Source organism: Microcaecilia unicolor, chromosome 3 (genome assembly GCF_901765095.1).
Source record: "Microcaecilia unicolor chromosome 3, aMicUni1.1, whole genome shotgun sequence".
In the NCBI taxonomy this organism is placed as follows: domain Eukaryota; kingdom Metazoa; phylum Chordata; class Amphibia; order Gymnophiona; family Siphonopidae; genus Microcaecilia; species Microcaecilia unicolor.
The window spans coordinates 255625655-255645173 of NC_044033.1; the positions used below are offsets into that span (position 1 = coordinate 255625655).

Genomic DNA, 19519 nt, shown 5'->3' on the forward strand with positions numbered 1-19519 from the left:
AAAAAGTATTTTATTCAGAATTTATTAATTGAAATATGTCAGCTTTTTGAAATGTGTATCTGTGATATTTTGCCTGTAAATTTCAATTCCTTCCTCCATATTAGCATATTCATTTGCATATGTATATATGCAAATGAATATGCTAATATGCTCCGCCCCATCCTTTCCCCCCCCCCCCCCCCCCCCAAATGAAACAGTCAAACTACGCCTATGGGTTATAGTTATAGTTAAGGCTAGGGATAAGGCTGAGGTTGTGGTTAAGAGTGTGGGGAATAAGATCCTGTACTTGTTTCTTTAATGGAAGGAATTATTGCATTTATACAACTGATAATTATCTCTTGTCTTCTCTCTTCCTGCTTTCTCTCTCTGCCTCGCTCATTTACTGAGCTCACTGTTGCAGCTCCATCTCTGTCCCCTTCTTTCCTCCATTCCCCTTTCTTTGTCTCCTGTCCTCTCTTCTATCTTCTCTCCTTCACTCTTCCGCTCCTCATCTCTCACCTTTTTTGTGTTTCTTTGACTCTCTATCCCTTTTCCTCTCCCTTCCATGCCTCTTCTCTCTGTCTGCCCATTCCCATTGCCTGGTTTAATATTCTTCATTTGTTTGTTGGTCTCTCTGCCTGCAGACGGATGACCTGGAAAGCACATTGACAGATGCACTGATCAATGACAAAACAGACTTTGTGAAACTCTTTATAGAGAATGGCCTGAATCTGGTTGATTATCTGACGTATGGTCAGCTAGAGGAGCTCTACAGCTCAGTGCCAGAGAACAGTGTGATCCACCATCTCCTGCAGCACAAGCAGGAAGAGCGGGAGGCTGGCAAGCTCCATCACCATGAGTACCAGCTGGTAGACACTAGTGTCATGGGGAGAGACTTCAAACTCTATGATGTGTCCAAAGTCCTGCGGGAGCTGCTTGGTGACATCTGCTCCACCTTCTACAGTCAACAGCTGGACAGCTACAAGATGCACAGCAACAGGAGGTTCTCCAATGTAAGAAAGCAGGGGGCTCCTTCCCTGTAAACACACAGAGATACACCCCCCATCTCAGTATTCAGGAGAGGAGCCATGGGTGGAGTCCTTTTGTATACAGAGATGCCCCCATCTCAGTATTCAGGAGTATGAGTGGAGACCTTCTCTTGTAAACATAGATATGTCCCCCTCCCTCTGTCCAGGATTTAGTAGATTAAGGTTCCCCTGCTGATAAGTTTCTCATTCCCTCAGGCTAAGGCTCCCTTGCAAGCTGCCCAGACTATGAGGTATGACATTCAGAAATCTTCCATGCCCTGGGAGGACCTGTTTATCTGGGCTATCCTGCAGAACCGCAAGGAGATGGCTATTTACTTCTGGGAGATGGTGAGTGACCAGCAAAGGGAGGGAGGGTGGATGACCCTCACAACACTTCCTATTCTGCTCTGCAGGGAGAGGTCCATGATAGTTCTGCTCAGTCTGTGAATGCGAGGTGCACTTGGAGGCATGTGAGTGAGGGGTGTTCAGAGGCTAAGCGACTGATGAGAATCTGGATGTGAAGAAGCGATGCTGGGGGCTGGATGAACAACTGGCAACAGGTGCCAGATGACTCAGGGTGTTTGGGGGTAAATGAGCGAAAGGCACCTATGGCTCTGAGATTACTGATGGGGTCTCTGTTATAGGGCTCTGACTCTGTGGCATCTGCACTGGCAGCCGCTAAAATCCTCATGGAGTTGGCTCATCTTGCACTGGAAGCGGAGGAGGCTCAGGCTATGAGAGAGCTAGCTGGAACATTTGAGCAGCTGGCCATAGGTAAGGAGCAGATCACTGCTCACCCTGCACAGTGTGTCCTATTTTCTCAGCCAATCTGTTCTTATGTTGCCAAAGTAATGCAGAACTATTGTTAGTAATATGTAATTTATCTTTAAAATCAAGCATGGTACTGGAAGACTGGAGGGTGGCCAATGTAACGCCGATTTTTTTAAAAGGTTCCACAGGTGATCCGGGAAATTATAGACCGGTGAGCCTGATGTCGGTGCCGGGCAAAATGGTAGAGACTATTATAAAGAACAAAATTACAAGAGCATATACAAAAGCATGGATTAATGAGACAAAGCCAATATGGATTTAGTGAAGGGAAATCTTGCCTCACCAATCTATTACATTTCTTCGAAAGGGTGAACAAACACATGGATAAAGGTGAGCCGGTTGATATTGTGTATCTGGATTTTCAAAAGGTGTTGGACAAAGTACCTCATGAAAGACTCCAGAAGAAATTAGAGTCTTGGGATAGGAGGACATGTCCTATTGTGGATTAAAAACTAGTTAAAAGATAGAAAATAGAAAGTAGGGTTAAATGATTAGTAGATAGTGGGTTTCCCAGGGGTCTGTACTGTGACTGCTGCTTTTTAACATATTTATAAATGATTTAGAGTTGGGAGTAACTAGTGAGGTAATTTAAATTTGTTTACGACACAAAGTTATTCAAAGTTGTTAACTCACAAAAGGATTGTGAAAAATTACAAGAGGACCTTATGAGACTGGGCGTCTGCAGATGACATTTAATGTGAGCGAGTGCAAAGTGATGCAAGAGGGAAAGAGGAACCCAAACTATAGCTACATGATGCAAAGTTCCACATTAGGTGTCACTGACCAAGAATGGGATCTAGGTGTCATCGTTGATGATAGGTTGAAACCCTCTGCTCAGTATGCGGCGGTGGCTAAGAAATCAAATAGAATGTTAGGCATTATTAGGAAAGGAATGGAAAACAAAAATGAGGACATTATAATGCCTTTGTATCGCTCCAAGTGTGACCGCACCTCGAATACTGTGTGCAATTCTGGTCATCACATCTGAAAAGATACAGCGGACGAGTCGGAGAAACTTACTGACTTCACGGTAAACCTGGAGGACATAATGGGGCAGTTCAACAAACTGAAGAGTAGCAAATCTCCTAGACCGGATGGTATTCATCCTAGAGTACTGATAGAACTGAAAAATGAGCTTGCGGAGCTACAGCTAATGATATGCAATTTATCCTTAAAATAGAGCGTGGTACCGGAAGATTGGAGGGTGGCCAATGTAATGCCCATTTTTAAAAAAGGTTCCAGAGGAGATCTGGGAAATTATAGACCAGTGAGTCTGACGTCGGTGCCGGGGAAAATGGTGGAAGCTATTATTAAAAACAAAATTACAGAGCACATCCGAGGACATGGATTACTGAGACCGAGTCAGCACGGCTTTTGTGTGGGGAAATCTTGCCTGACCAAGTTACTTAAATTCTTTGAAGGAGTAAACAAACATGTGGACAAATGGAGCCGGTTGATATTGTGTATCTGGATTTTCAAAAGGCGTTTGACAAGGTACCTCATGAAAGGCTACAGAGGAAATTGGAGGGTCATGGGATAGGAGGAAAAGTCCTATTGTGGATTAAAAACTGGTTGAAGGATAGGAAACAGAGAGTGGGGTTAAATGGGCAGTATTCACAATGGAGAAGGGTAATTAGTGGGGTTCCTCAGGGGTCTGTGCTAGGACCGCTACTTTTTAATATATTTATAAATGATTTAGAGATGGGAGTAACTAGCAAGGTAATTAAATTTGCTAATGACAAAAAGTTATTCAAAGTCATTAACTTGCGACAGGATTGTGAAAAATTACAGAAGGACCTTACGAGACTGGGAGACTGGGCGGCTAGATGGCAGATGACATTTAATGTGAGCAAGTGCAAGGTGATGCATGTGGGAAAAAAGAACCCGAATTATAGCTATGTCATGCAAGGTTCCACGTTAGGAGTTACGGACCAAGAAAGGGATCTGGGTGTTGTCGATAATACACTGAAACCTTCTGCTCAGTGTGCTGCTGCGGCTCAGAAAGCCAAATAGAATGTTGGGTATTATTAGGAAAGGTATGGAAAACAGGTGTGAGGATGTTATAATGCCGTTATATCGCTCCATGGTGCATCCGCATCTTGAGTATTGTGTTCAGTTTTGGTCGCCGCATCTCAAGAAAGATATAGTGGAACTGGAAAAGGTGCGGCGAAGGCCGACTAAAATGATAGTGGGGATAGGACGACTTCCCTATGAAGAAAGACTAAGGAGGCTAGGGCTTTTCAGCTTGGAGAAGAGACGGCTAAGGGGAGACATGATAGAGGTATATAAAATAATGAGTGGAGTGGAACAGGTAGATGTGAAGCGTCTGTTCATGCTTTCCAAAAATACTAGGACTAGGGGGCATGCAATGAAACTACAGTGTAGTAAATTTAAAACAAATCGGAGAAAAGTTTTCTTCACCCAACGCGTGATTAAACTCTGGAATTCGTTGCCGGAGAACGTGGTGAAGGCGGTTAGCTTGGCAGAGTTTTAAAAGGGGTTAGACGGTTTCCTAAAGGACAAGTCCATAAACCACTACTAAATGGACTTGGGAAAAATCCACAATTCCAGGAATAACATGTATAGAATGTTTGTACGTTTGGGAAGCTTGCCAGGTGCCCTTGGCCTGGATTGGCTGCTGTTGTGGATAGGATGCTGGGCTCTTGGTCTTTTCCCAGTGTGGCATTACTTATGTAGAAAAGGTGCAGAGAAGGATGACAAAAATGATAAAGGGGATAGGATGACTTCCATATGAGGAAAGGCTAAAGCGGCTAGGGCTCTTCAGCTTGAAGAAAAGACGGCTAAGGGGAGACATGATACAGGTCTATAAAATAATGAGTGGAATGGATCAGGTAGACGTGAATCGATTGTTTATTCTTTACAAAAATACTAGGACTAGGGGGAACACAATGAAGCTTCACAGTAGTAAATTTAAAACAAATCAGAGAAAATATTTCTTCACTCAACATGTAATTAAACTCTGGGATTCATTGCCAGAGAATGTAGTAAAAGCAGTTAGCATAAGGTTTAAAAAAGGTTTGGATAACTTCCTAAAAGAAATGTCCATAAGCCATTATTAATTTGGACTTGGGGAAAATCCACTGCTTATTTCTAGGATAAGCACAAAAAAATGTATTGTACTGTTTTAGGATATTGCCAGGTCCTTGGAACCTGGATTGGCCATCGTTGGAAATGATGCTGGGCTTGATGGACTTTCAGTCTGTCCCAGTATGGCAAAATGTATGTTCTTATGATCACACCCAAGTCCTGCTCCTCTTTCATGCACAAAAGTTCTTCACCCCCTAAACTTGTACCATTCCTTTGGGTTTTTGCAGCCCAAATGCATGACCCAGCATTTTTTGCATTAAGTCTTAGCTGCCAAATTCCAGACCATTCCTGTAGTTTCGCTAAGTCCTTCCTCATGTTATCCACATTAGCAGGGGTATCTACCCTATTGCAAATTTTGGGATCATTCGCAAAAAGAAAAATCTTACCAGACAGCCCTTCAGCAATATCACTTACAAAAATGTTAAAAAGAATCAGCCCAAGAACTGAACCTTGCAGCCCACCACTGGTAACATCCTTTTCCTCAGAATGGACTCCATTTACCACCAATATTTCCTCAAAGGAGTGGCCGGTGTGTTCAAATTTGTGTGTGTGAGCAAAAAGTTTTAAAAACCAAGAATTTTTGAGCGCCAGTATTAGCAATGAATTTCTGTATATAGCACAAAAAAACAATATTTGTGAGCAACCATGTAAAATCTGAATGACACTCCTAAAATGTATGAGCAATCACTCATGCATTCCACTTAACCTCGTAACCCAAATACTTTCTAATTAATGTAACTCTACCAATAACATTAGTCTTTAACTCAGATATTTAGAATCAGTAACATAGTCCTTTACACTTTTCAAACCCTTTCAATCTTGCTTGTCAAGGTAGTAGCTGTAAGCTCTTCCCTGCTACTTAGTTAAATCAGTGTGTGAGCATGGCTGTGTGGCTTAGCTCCTTTGTAAGTCCAGCCGCTCCCAGTCCCCTCAGATTTTGCCCCTCTGCTGGAGCCTTACTGGGCTAGTGGCTGTTGTACTGGACTTTAAGGATGGCTATGCCTGTCCCTGCTGTGGCTCTGGGGAAGCTTTCCCTGGGCTCTGAGAACAGGCAGTGCTCCCATGAGCTGTCCCCCTCACCTGGGCTCCTAGTGCTAGCCCCTAGGCAGTCCACCATTTTCGGGGCCCCTAGTGACAATTGTACCCCAGAGGCTTCTCCCCCCAGGGTTCCCTCTTCAAGAAGAGCCTCCAGGGTTTCTCCCTGATAAGGTTCAAGATTACCAGCCCTTAACAGGGCTCTGCAACCACCAGTTCCAGGATTCCCCACTAGAGGACTACTTCTGGGCCCTAGACACCGAAAGTGCCCCCGAAGGCCATTTTCTTCTGCCCCGAGCTGCTCCTAAGGGCTTCCGCTCTTCTTCTCTTCAGGACAGCCTCTAAGAGTATTTCCCTGCTGGGGTTCAGAGTTTCTAGCTCTTAATAAGACTCTGTAACCACCAAAAGCAGGGTTTCACCAGAGAGGGCTCTCTATACCAGAGCCCTCAGAGATATTTATCACAATGACAACAACCATTTTTTCCGACAAACTTTATTCCCGTCAGTGAATTACACCCTCAGTGCTTCACCAGACACCTAGTGCCAACCACACCCAGAGGCCTTGTCACTCACTGGTCCGCTCTTCAAGGGGAGCCTCTGGGGTTCTCTCGCTGCTGGGGTTCAGGATTACCAGCCCTTAACAGGGCTCTGCAACCACCAGTTCCAGGGTTCACCATAGAGGGCTACCTCTGCTCTTCTGGGCCCTAGACACCGGAAATGCCCCCAAATGCCATTTTCTTCTGCCCCAAGCTGCTCCCAAGGGCTTCCGCTCTTCTTCAGGACAGCCTCTAAGAGTATCTCCCTGCTGGGGTTCAGAGTTTCTAGCTCTTAATAAGACTCTGTAACCATCAAAATCAGGGTTTCACCAGAGAGGGCTGTCTCCCCTCTATACCACAACCCTCAGATATTTCTCAGTGAATTCCCACAATGACAACCATTTTTTCCCAGAGGGCTGTCTCCCCTCTGTATACCAGAACCCTCAGCGATATTTCTCAGTGATTATCTCCCTGGTGGGGTTCAGGATTACCAGCCCTTAACAGGGCTCTGCAACCACCAGTTCCAGGGTTCCCCACTAGAGGGCTACCTCTGCTCTTCTGGGCCCTAGGCACCGATAGTGCCCCCACAGGTCACTTTCTTCTGCCCTGAGCTGTTCCCAAGGGCTTCAGCTCTTTTTTCTTCACAACAGCTTCTGAATACATCTTCCTGTTAATATTCAGTGACTGTGCAACTCTCAGTACCAGAGTTCCACCACTAGAGGGCTCTCTCCTATGTTTACTAGAAGCATCAGGGATAGGTCAGCATAGGATAAAACTTCAAGAAAATCTTGGTTTCTGTCAGTGAATTTCCACCATGCCAGCAATTGCCCTCTCCCCTAAAGTCAAGGGGGGCAGATCTTTCATTCCCTTTATCTGATCCTCCTCTCTCCATTCAGTGTGTGTGCATCATTTATTCCTACAAACTTTATTCCCTTCAGTGAATTAATCCCTTCATAATGCGTGAGAGGTTCACATCAGCCTGTATATTAATATCAGCCATATTCCTGTACAGCTCCTGACAGTTCTCCCTAGAATAAACCCATTTGTGTTTTAAAGCACTTTACTAGGATTTCTTCTCTTTTCTCCTTCTTATTTGTCAAGTTTTACTTTGTTTTATTTCTATTGATTACCTTTAAAAGTGGACTAACACGGCTACCACACCTCTCTCCTTCTTATTAAAACCCACACTCGGGGGGGGGGGGGGGGGGGGTTTGGATAAGAAATGTATCCTGTTTTAAAGATAAGAAATCTATCATATTGTATGGATAAGAAATGTATCTACGTATAAGATTAAGAAATGTATCCTGTTATATGATATTGTGCTGGCAGTTCAAACTGATCCGTTCCTAAAGTTCTTCTAATATAAAAGTATGGCTTTGTTATTACATGTGTGTGTGGGGGGGGCGGGGGGGGAGGGGTACCCGTTTAATGTTTAAAATCAAAAGTAAACCCCTGGCTTTCTTTCATTATCTCTGTTTTATGTTGTTAAACTTTGCAGCCTCTCTCTTAAAGAGATAAAAGGTGAAGAAACTTGTAAATGGGCCCGCTGCTCTAGTATGGGGGAGGAAGTTGCCTCCAGTGAATAGCCAGAACTTCACAAAACTGCCACCAGGAAATGCTTCAAAAACATTCCTTTATTTTCCAGATTCATAAACAAAACTTCACTCCAGAGTAGAGACTTGCTTCTCAGGCAGGGCTGTTCTGCCTTGCTTAGTACATCCACCAATTACACAAAGACTTTGCCCCCTTTCCCGGAGGGGAATGCATTAGTCCTTTGGAAATCCCTGCTTTTGTGGTCAGTCAGTAGCAAACAAATAGTACTTGTACCACAAGCAGGATTTCCCCTCAAGACAGTGTTAATCACCAAGCAGCCTTTACGTTCAGGAGGTTCAATATTTTTGGGACTGCCTTCCACCCAAGGTATTTCAGCCTGCTTCAGTTCTTTAGGGACCTGTCTTGCCCAAGGATTTTCAGCCTGCACTGCTCCTCTCCTCCTGAACTGAACCCCTTTTCCCACCAGGCAGCCCTCCTTCATAAACAAGCCTTCCAACTTCAGAGGTTCTCACAATAATCAGGTTTCAAAACAGGTTAGTAATTCCCCCACCACTCAGGGTTTCCCCAAAAGAAACCCAGGCTTCTCTACTTAAGCAGGGTTTAAACCAAAATAAATTCACAAAACCATGTAGGTTTCCAAACCTTCAGGGGCTGCCTTCCTCAGCTCTCAAGCTCCCATTCCATTCTGCTTTCTTTCCCCTGCTCAGGCTGATTAATTCCCTCTTCCATCCAATCCTCCTCCTGCTTCTCAGCCCATCCCTCCCTATTACAGGTGGGCAGCATGATATACTGATTGCGGGTCCAGGGGAACTGGCTCCTTCATTCACCCTCCCTCTTGTGGTCAGAGACGGTATATGGCCAGCTTGCCTATCCCCTGGCTCTCACTGCTAGGACTGGAAATGCATTCTGGGATATGTAGTTCATGGTTTTGCTGCTTCACTCTATACATCGGGGATGTAGCCTTGTCAAAAACTGGTAGGGATGGGGGGAGATTTGATTTTAATTATTTTCTGAATGAGGTAAGATGCTGTGTTAGAGAGGAAGGGCTGAAAGAACAACAGACCCTCCCTCTTGTTATTCTGTATTTGAATAGTAAAAAAAAAAATGTGGTGAACAGAAAGCATTAGAGAGCCAGATTCTGGTGCTGGTTCAGATTGTCCCGTTTCTGGCCCAGTTGTAGGACCCCCACAGATTCTGTGGTTCTGAATGCTCTTTCTCCTCTTTCCTCCACAATTTTTCCTGGTTGTTCTTTGCTGCAAGGTTTGATTTTCATTCTCTTTTTTTCTCTTGGCTTTTGCTCAGTACAGGATGAAATGCATTTCTGCTTCTTTTTCTCTGCTCTTGCAATGAAGACAGACTCTGACACCTCAGGGTTTCCACCTCAGTCTGTGGCTGCACATTTCTAATTCTAATTTTTGGTCTGTTATTCTGTGTGTAGAAAGGGTCTTTTGTGTATGACCAGGGTGAGGTATTTTGCTAGAATGAAGTTTCTTTGCAGGGAATTGTCACATTCCCTCTGGGAGGTATATCGGAGTTCTAGGTCTGGTGTAATATTTTCAGTGCTGCCTTTTCATGGGTAGGGTTGTTACTGTGAGAGTCCAGGGAGTTAGTGGTGGAATGGTGTGGTAGATTTGCTATATCAAAGCCAAGTGTGTTTTTTGCAGGCTTTTAAATCTGGGAGTGGAGGGATTTTGTACTGCTGTTAATGAGGTCATTTCTGCTGTCCCCGTTCTGACACCTCTCTCTCTCTCTCTCTCTCTGCCAGGCGTCTTTAATGAGTGCTACAGCAACAGTGAGAGCCGGGCCTTTCGCCTGCTGGTCAGATGCTCTGGCAGGTGGCAGGGGGCCACTTGCCTGCAGCTGGCCTATGAGGCTGATGCCAGAAACTTCTTTGCACAGGATGGGGTGCAGGTGAGGGGCATTTTGCACATTCAGTTGGGAGCATTAAGAAGACACCTGTCAGGTAGTGAGCTGACCTCTGTATCTTTTGGCTTCGTCCCACAGTCCATGCTGACGGAGAACTGGTGGGGACAGATGGAGCAGACCACCCCTGTCTGGAAACTGATACTCACCTTTTTCTGTCCCCCACTCATCTACTCTGGACTCATTGACTTCAAGTGAGTGAAGGGGTCTGTCTGTCCCACCATGGAAGGGGAGAGGATGCACTGGAATTTGGGGACACAGGAAAGAAGGGAGATCCCAGAGCACTGCCAGGAGGAGGAATGGGGAGTCCATCCCTCTGACACTGAAAGGACATTACTGAAAGGGAGTCCCAATCCCCAAGACCCTGCTGAGATAGCTCTCTCTAGTCACTGGTTATCCTTCTCTCCCCATAGAGTGATGGAGGAAGACAGGATGCCAGATATAACTGATGGGCTGGAGTTGGAAAGCTTGGAAGCGGATACGAAAATGCCTAATCCTGACGCCATTGAAGGGTAAGGAGGGGGTCTTAATAAAGTGGGCAAGGAGTTGCAGGCATTTAGGAGGGAATCTGGGGACATTTTAATAAGGGAGGAAGAGTCCGAGGTATTTATGAAGAAAGATAGGGAGGATTTATCCAGAGAAGTAGTTGGAGGTATTTCATGAGGGAAAATCGGGGCAGATTAATGGGCGAGGAGAAGCTGGGGGCAGATTAAAGATGGAGAAACAGAAAGGGGTATTTATGAGGTAAGATCAAGGCAGGTTAATGGTGTGGAGTAGTTGGGAGCAGATTAAAGAGGAGGAGCAGAGGCTGTTGATGAGGGGAGATGGGGCAGATTAAAAATACGGCTGAGGGAAGATAAGATACAGAACTTAGGAAAATGGAAGACTGGGCATCCAAATGGCAGATGAAATTTAATGTGGATGAATGTGAGGTGATGCACATTGGAAAGAATGATCTGAATCATAGTTACCTGATGCTAGAGTCCACCCTGGGGTCAGCACTCAAGAAAAAGATCTAGGTGTTGTTGTATAATACGCTGAAATCTTCTGCTCAGTGTGCGGCCTGAATAAAATTAGGTCTGCCACCTCTGTTTGGGCAGGGGAAGATATAGGCTTTCTACTATCCTGAAAAGGATTGCAGGCTCCCTCTAAATACTTAATTACCCCAACCTTGTATCTGCTCATGACAGTTTTACACAGTCTGGGCAGTAGCAAATTCAGTAATTAGAAAGAACCAGTATTCAATAGCATTAGCATAAGCATCTTACCCAAGGGCAGTACAGGCAATCAGATGTCATGTGCCTTCAAAGGTTACTGGCTTCCCTCTGTCTGTCTGTCTGTCTGTCTGTCTGTCTCTGTCTCTGTCTCTGTCTCTGTCTGTCTCTCTCTCTCTCTCTCTGTCTCTGTCTGTCTGTCTGTCTGTCTGTCTGTCTGTCTCTCTCTCTCTCTCTCTCTCTCTCTCTCTCTCTGTGTCACTGCTTAGTTAGCAGACCTTTTATACTTTTTTCATCCCATAGATTCCTATGAACATTTTACTTTCCAATCTGCAATTTCATCATAATTGGCACATACATCCAATTATGCCCAAGTTCCAACTTTCTTATCTCTTATCCAATTATGACCAAGTTTCAACCTTAGTAAGTTTTTCTTATCTCCAAGCTTCGCTCATCCTTAAATTTAACTTTTCTGCACCTGGCCCAATTACTTTTTTTAGTTTCTCAGCATGCCTATGTCCAGCTGTACACAACCCTTGCCAACTTTGCAACTCTGCCAAGCTTAATCAGGCTGTCACATTTCTTCAGTTAAGTATCAGGACTGAGAGATGCTATGATTTTACAGGCCTAGTTTGCTTTAGGAAACCTGAACCCGTTTTTCACTGCATTCAATTTGTGACAATTATTTACAGGCCGCAGCCAAAAAAGCAAACAGGATGCTAGGAATTATTAGTAAAGGGATGGTGAAAACAACCAAAAATGCTATAATGCCTTTGCTCTATGGTGTGACCACATATTGAGTATTGCGTTCAGTTCTGGTCGCCGTATCTCAAAAAAGATATAGCAGAATTAGAAAAGGTTCAAAGAAAAGCAGCCAAAATGATAAAGGGGATGGAACTCCTCTTGTATGAAGAAAGGCCAATCTACTGCAATCTGCTTCTTGCTGGCCTCCCACTTAGTCACCTCTCCCTTCTCCAGTCGGTTCAAAACTCTGCTGCCCATCTCGTCTTCCACCAGGGTTGCTTTACTCATACTACCCCTCTCCTCAAGACCCTTCACTGGCTCCCTATCCGTTTTCACATCCTGTTCAAACTTCTTCTACTAACCTATAAATGTACTCACTCTGCTGCTCCCCAGTATGTCTCCACACTCGTCCTTCCCTACACCCCTTCCCGTGCACTCCGCTCCATGGATAAATCCTTCTTATCTGTTCCCTTCTCCACTACTGCCAACTCCAGACTTCGCGCCTTCTGTCTCGCTGCACCCTACGCCTGGAATAAACTTCCTGAGCCCCTACGTCTTGCCCCATCCTTGGCCACCTTTAAATCTAGACTGAAAGCCCACCCCTTTAACATAGCTTTTGACTCGTAACCACTCGCCTCCACCTACCCTCCTCTCCTCCTTCCTGTACACATTAATTGATTTGATTTGCTTACTTTATTTATTTTTTGTCTATTAGATTGTAAGCTCTTTGAGCAGGGACTGTCTTTCTTCTATGTTTGTGCAGCGCTGCGTACGCCTTGTAGCGCTATAGAAATGCTAAATAGTAGTAGTAGCTAAAGAGGTTAGGGCTCTTTAGCTTGGAAAAGAGACGGATGAGGGGAGGTCTGATTGAGGTCTACAAAATCCTGAGTGGTGTAGAACAAGTAGAAGTAAATTGATTTTTTATTTGTTCCAAAAGTACAAAGACTAGGGGACACTCAAAGAAGTTACATAAAAATACTTTTAAAACAAAATAGGAGGAAATATTTTTTCACTCAATGAATAGTTAAACTCTGGAACTCTTTGCCGGAGGATGTAGTAGCAGTGGTTAGAGTATCTGAGTTTAAGAAAGGTTTAGACAAATTCCTGGAGGAAAAGTCCATAGTACTTGTGACCTGGCTTGGCCACTGTTTGGAAAACAGGATACTGGGCTAGATGGACCATTGTCCTGACCCAGAATGGATACTCTTATGTTCTTATATTTATTAAATACTGAGTGAAGTAGAACAGGTAATAACTTGTTCATTCTTTCCAAAAATGCTAGGACTAGGGGGCACACAATGAAGCTACTAAGAAGTAAATTTAAAACAAATCAGAGAAAATATTTCTTCATTCAGCTCTGGAATTCGTTGCCAGATAATGTGGTAAACACAGTTAGCTTAGCAGGGTTTAAAAATGGTTTGGATAATTTCCTAAAAGAAAAGCCCATAGGCCATTATTAAGATGGACTTGGAGAAATCCACCGCATATTCTAGGAAAAGCAGCATAAAATCTGCTTTGTTGTTTTGGGATCTTGCCAGGTACTTGTGACCTGGATTGGCCACTGTTGAAAACAGGATACTGGGCTTGATGGACCTTCGGTCTGTCCCAGTATGGCAATACTTATGTTCATATGTTCTTAAAAGGAGAGAAGCAGCTAGAATATTTATGAGAGCATCATGGGCAATAATGAGGGGACTGATGAGGTATGCTATAATGCCACACTTGTGTTGATTTTTTTCTCTCTTCCCCCACCAACTCTCCCTCCTCCCCACCTCCAGGGAGAATCTTCTGGAAGAAAGGGAGAAGGAGGAAGAGAATGGAAAACAGCCGGTGGCTCCAGGACCCACTGTGGAGACCCCAGGGGAAAATGTGAGGGTGAAAAGGATCCGTCCATTCTGGCTACGCCGCTGGAAGCAGTTCTGGAGTGCCCCCGTCACTGCCTTCCTGGGCAATGTGGTCATGTATTTTGCCTTCCTCTTCCTATTCTCCTATGTACTGCTCCTGGACTTCAAACCGGCACCACCTGAAGGCCCATCCACCTCGGAGGGTATCCTCTACTTCTGGATCTTCACCATGGTTTGTGAGGAGATTCGTCAGAGCTTCTTTGTGGGTAATGCGCCCGTGGCACAGAAGGTGAAGCAGTATCTGCAAGACTCCTGGAACCATGTGGACATCGCTGCATTACTGCTGTTCATGGTGGGATTTAGCTGCAGGTGAGAGAATGCTCCTTTCCATGGCTCCTCTCCTGGGGAATGGACCCCTTTCTAAAACTCTCACAAGGCCGGACCCCTTTCCATGATTCTTCTTGTGAATACAGACCCCTTTCCACGGCTCCTCTTATGAATACAGACCCCTTTCCACGAATCCTCTTGTGAATATAGACCCCTTTCCACGGTTCCTCTTCTGAATACAGACCCCTTTCCATGGATCCTCTTCTGAATACAGACCCCTTTCCACGAATCCTCTTGTAAATACAGACCCCTTTCCATGGATCCTCTTCTGAATACAGACCCCTTTCCACGAATCCTCTTGTAAATACAGACCCCTTTCCATGGATCCTCTTCTGAATACTGACCCCTTTCCATGGTTCCTCTTGTGAATACAAACCCCTTTCCATGGTTCATCTTCTGACAGGAAGCTTCTTCTCATGGCTTCTGTCATGAGGATGGGCTCCTTTCTAAGGTTCCTGTAGCAAGGGTTGCCTGTTGTGTCAATTCTTCTGAAAGTGACAGGTTCTGTGGCTTTTCTTCTAAAAGGAATTGATTTTATGGTTCCTTTTGTGTGGGTGGCCACTTTTGTGAGTCCTTCCATATGGGTATCCTGTTCCACAGTTTTCATAAGGGCAACCTGCTTTGTGGTTCACCTCTTGTAAGGGTGACTAGTTCCATGTTTCCTCATATGAGAGTGGGCAATTGGTTCCGTGTTTCCTCTCCTGAGGGCAGTAGCTTGCTCTGTAGCTTCTCTCTAGTGGTCGGGTGGGTCTGGGATTCCTTTTTGGTTTGGGGGGCGGGGGGGGGCCTTGTTGCATGGGGCGTCTCCTGGATGAGGGTGGCATGCTCCGTGGCACCTTTCTTATGATTACTGTTGAGGTCTCTAGATCCTAAACCTGCCTTCTTTTTTCAGGATGTTTCTGCAGACATTTGAGGCTGGACGGACCATCCTTTGCTTTGATTTCATGATTTTCACCCTCAGACTGATTCACATTTTTGCAGTCAACAAACAGCTAGGACCCAAAATTATTATTGTCCGAAAGATGGTGAGTGGGTATGAGTGATGGGAGGGTGGCCTGACTTAGGGACGGGAGCATCAAGCAGCATAGGGTACAGTATATAAGCTTCTTTTTCCCTTCCTTCCCCCTTTCTCTTCTATATAATTTTCACTCCCTCTCCCTCCTCCTCTGTGTCCCTATCTTCATTTTCTCTTGTTCCCTCCTGGCTTTTCCCTCCCCCTCTTTATGCAGATGAAAGACGTGTTCTTCTTCCTTTTTTTCCTGGGAGTTTGGCTGATTGCATATGGCGTAGCCACAGAAGGCCTCTTGCACCCTAGTGACATGCGCCTGACCTGGATCTTCCGACGCGTCTTCTACCGCCCTTACCTGCAAATCTTTGGTCAGATCCCACTGGATGAAATAGATGGTGAGCATCATAAAGGATCCCTCCTCCCTCACGCAGACCCAAGGTAGGACATCCTCCCTTACAGCTCCTGATCACATAAGATGAGATCCTTCCCTGCAAGCCACTAAACAAACAGATCCTTTTCCCCATGCAGTGGCCAAACAGATAGGACTGTACCTCCTCCCTGTGCAGAAACCAGAAAAGAATCCCTTCTTACCCACTCCCTGAAGAGAAGGGACAAGCTGCCTTCCTCCTTGCACAGCATCGACAGGTGGAATGGAGGGATGGTCAGATGGGATAAGATACCCTTCTCAACAACCCCCTCTATGCAGCCCCTGGCCAGACATGAATGGACACCTCCCCTCTGTGCAGCTCCTATTCCTATTGTGGTTACTATACTATACTATCTCTGCTTTCCAGCTGCTCTAATCACCACCTCAAACTGCACAGATGACCCACTAGCCATATTTATGGAGAAGGCTCCACCTTGCACCAATACTTACGCCAACTGGCTGGTTCTTCTCCTTCTCGTGGTCTTCCTGCTTGTGGCCAACATCCTGCTGCTAAACCTGCTGATCGCCATGTTCAGGTATCATATCTGTCACTGCAGTCATGCAGAGAAGGGCAAGTCTGAAGGTCGAGGACGACCTATGGATAGTGAGGGGAGAGCTGTGGGAAAGCAAGAAGAGCCTCTGGTTAGGGCAGAGAGAAAATGTGAACACGGGAAGTATAGCCTTTGGATGGGAAGGAAGGAGAGTCTGTTGGTGGACAGAGGAAAGCCTTTGTATAAAGAGGAGAATGAGTCTGCAGGTTAAGGAAAGACAGACACTGGAAGAGTTTATTGGTTGGGGAGAGTTTGTAAGTTTGAGGAAGGAGAACCTGTGAATGATGTGAGAGTTTGGAGGGCCAGGTCCTGAGTAAGTCTTCTCCGAATCTTAGCCCACAGTGCAGTGGGGATTAGACCTTAATCACTATATACAAGGAGAGAAGATAGATCTTTTGCACCCCCACCTCTTTTATTTCTAATATCCATCTGTCTCTCTGTCATTCCCTGTCCACAGCTACACGTTCTCAAAAGTCCAAGAGAACAGTGACATCTACTGGAAATTCCAGCGGTACAATCTGATCGTGGAGTACCACAACCGGCCTGTGCTGGCCCCACCCTTCATCATCATCAGTCATATCCACACCTTTATCAAACGCAAGATACGCAAAGTGGAATCCATGAAAGTGAAACATTTCAGTGAGTGGCCAGGGGCAGAAAGTGTGCTGGTGTGTTTCTGCCTATATGTTGCCATTGCAATTGGACTATTGGTTGAGGCTGCCACTGGTCGGTCACTACCAAGGGGGAAAACTAAAGGGGAATACTCTTTTGGGCGCTTCTATGTAGTGGAGGCATATTTGGAATACTGAGTAGCTTGACGAGAGGTGTTACTGAGCAGAAAAGGCTGCGTTATGGTTAATAGTGCATAAGTGCATAAGTACATAAGTATTGCCACACTGGGGACAGACCGAAGGTCCATCAAGCCCAGCATCCTGTTTCCGACAGCGGCCAATCCAGGTCACAAGTTCCTGGCAAGATCCCAAAACAGTACAATACATTTTATGCTGCTTATCCTAGAAATAAGAAGGACTTTTAGTCAGGATTGCATTTGTTATATTATGCTGTTTTGAGACATTGTATTTGTTTATTTATCATTTATGATATAAATCACTTGGATCTATTTTATGGGCAAAAGGCAGCACAGAACTTTTGAATGATATGTAAACCACTTAGGTGTCTCTAACAATAGACGGTATACCAAATATTTAAGAAACTTGGATCTATGAAATGGAATGAGCGGTGAGAGAGATGTCGGTTCCCCAGGACAGCCGGATACTTAGGCATGTGTATGTTTTGGCAGAGCTCAAGCTGGAGGGACCTCAGGACAGCCGAATGATTATCTGGGAAGCAGTGCAGAAGGAGAATTACCTGGTGAATGTTGCAAAAATTAAAAGGGACAGTGACACAGAGCGTCTGCGAAGGACATCTCAGAAGTAAGGCTGGAAGATGGGGGACTGGGTTACTACATGGGGTAGGGGAGGGGTGGAGTGCCCAGTATGTTTCAGACATAAGGTGGGCTCTGTGGGTGATGGGATTTGCCAGGTACATCTCAGATGTAAGTGGTGAGGCAGTGATGGGGGGGGGGGGGGGGGGCTCTGTGACGACTCAGGGAAAGAGAAAAGCAATGTTATTGTCCCTTTTTCATAAACTCTCCTTTTTGTGTTATGTAGGGTTGATCAGGCCTTGAGACATTTAACAGAAATCAAGGATCAAGACCGGCGGTTAAAAGTGCTGGAGTCTGAGGTACAGATATAAGAGCACTGAGTGTGTGTGAAGGTTGCACTGCTGCTGCCTGTGCTGTACCTGTTTTGTACTGGCACAATGTGTGGCTGACCCTGTGGCACAGCAGGCCACACAGCGTTGACACTCTACCACAGTCATGGTGACTCTTTTCTTACAGATGGCATCCTTAAACAGCGCCATCTCGTGGATAGTAGAGGCTCTGTCACAGAGTGAAGTCATAAAATGCACTATGCCACCCCCCAGGCTAAAGAAGGGTAAGTGCTAGGGATGAGCTGCACATCATCAGCTCAGATTATCTTTATGCCCTCATTCCCAGTCTCCTCCTTCTTCAGTAGACCAGTCCACACCTTCAGTCCCTGCACATGTTTTACACCAGCCCCCTAGAAGCTTTACTGATCCCCTCCTCTCCGTGTCTTTCCTCCACAGAGTGAAGATGAGGATTCTTCCAAAGATTCAGCAGCTGTGAGGCTAGATGCTCCCCTCTATCCAAAACCTCAAACAGAATTACCTCGCTCACCATCGCCTACAGAGACTCTCCTGCCCTGGACTATGGTAGCAAATCAAACCCCTTCTCTGGAATAGAGACAGCCTGGGAGACTCCAGACCCTTCCTTAGGAGAAGATATAGATTCAGTGAGATCAGTCCAGGAAGACCCCCAACTGAACCAGTCCAGGGAAACTCCGGACCTTCCTCAGGAGAAAAGACAGCTCCAATGGAACTACTCCAGAAAGACTCAAGACAGCTCTAATTGAATCAGTTAGGAAATACTCCAGACTCTTCCTCAGAAGATACAGCTCCAATGGAACTTGTCTAGGAAGACTCTAGGGAGCTCCAATTGCACAAGATAGGAGAGACTCCAAACCCTCCTCAGGAAAAGAGACAGCTCCAATGGGACTAGTTCCAAGAGACTAAAGATTGCTCCTACTGGATCAATTAGGAAAGATTCCAGGACTCTTCCTCAGGAGAAGAGGCAGTTTTACTGGGACCAATCCAGGGTGTATCCCTTCTTCAAGAGCAGAGAGAGCTCCAATGGGACCAGGACAATTTAGATATATGAATTCTTTCCAGCTGCCTTTCTCTGTTTCTCTGGTTTTTTTTAAATAAACATTTATGGTCCTCATGTTTCTCCAGTCTTCAAAAGACAGCCATTTTCCCAGTTTCTTGTTTATAAGTATGGGGATGTCCTAGGCTGTGCTACCTCATAGGCCAGACCCTCTCTGTCTCAAGGCCTGGCTGTTAGATGTACACCCTGAAGGATAATACCTCCTCGGCCCTGTCCCTGTGTGTGGTGCTCCCTTGGCACCCCCAGCATTCAGATTTACATTGCTTTAGGATGCTCTCTGTTTTATTAGTGTTGTCTATCATATCATTCATATCATGTCATATCATATCATATCATTCTAGTGTCCGCAATGAACTCATTCAGACAAGCAATTGCAACAGGTGACAATATACTCCTCCTACAATTCGACATGTCCAGTGCCTTTGACATGGTTAATCATAGAATACTATTATATATACTAGAATACTTCGGAGTAGGAGACACAGTTCTCAAATGGTTCAAAGGATTCCTGACCACAAGATCTTACCAAGTAACAATGCACTC

General features: G+C 45.2%; 1 protein-coding gene across 1 annotated transcript in view; it reads left to right on the forward strand.

Annotated features, from left to right (window-relative positions):
* TRPM4 (transient receptor potential cation channel subfamily M member 4) overlaps positions 1-19037 on the forward strand; it is a 145589-nt gene extending 126552 nt beyond the window's left edge. Inside the window, exons 11-25 of the mRNA XM_030197953.1 lie at positions 624-992; positions 1224-1355; positions 1652-1781; positions 9837-9982; positions 10076-10188; positions 10408-10506; positions 13731-14165; positions 15076-15208; positions 15413-15587; positions 15987-16155; positions 16628-16809; positions 17471-17603; positions 17841-17913; positions 18071-18167; positions 18340-19037. Coding sequence (XP_030053813.1) covers positions 624-992; positions 1224-1355; positions 1652-1781; positions 9837-9982; positions 10076-10188; positions 10408-10506; positions 13731-14165; positions 15076-15208; positions 15413-15587; positions 15987-16155; positions 16628-16809; positions 17471-17603; positions 17841-17913; positions 18071-18167; positions 18340-18344 — 2391 coding nt within the window. The 3' untranslated portion in view covers positions 18345-19037. The remainder of the gene's footprint in view (positions 1-623; positions 993-1223; positions 1356-1651; positions 1782-9836; positions 9983-10075; positions 10189-10407; positions 10507-13730; positions 14166-15075; positions 15209-15412; positions 15588-15986; positions 16156-16627; positions 16810-17470; positions 17604-17840; positions 17914-18070; positions 18168-18339) is intronic.
* Positions 19038-19519: the final 482 nt, after the last annotated feature.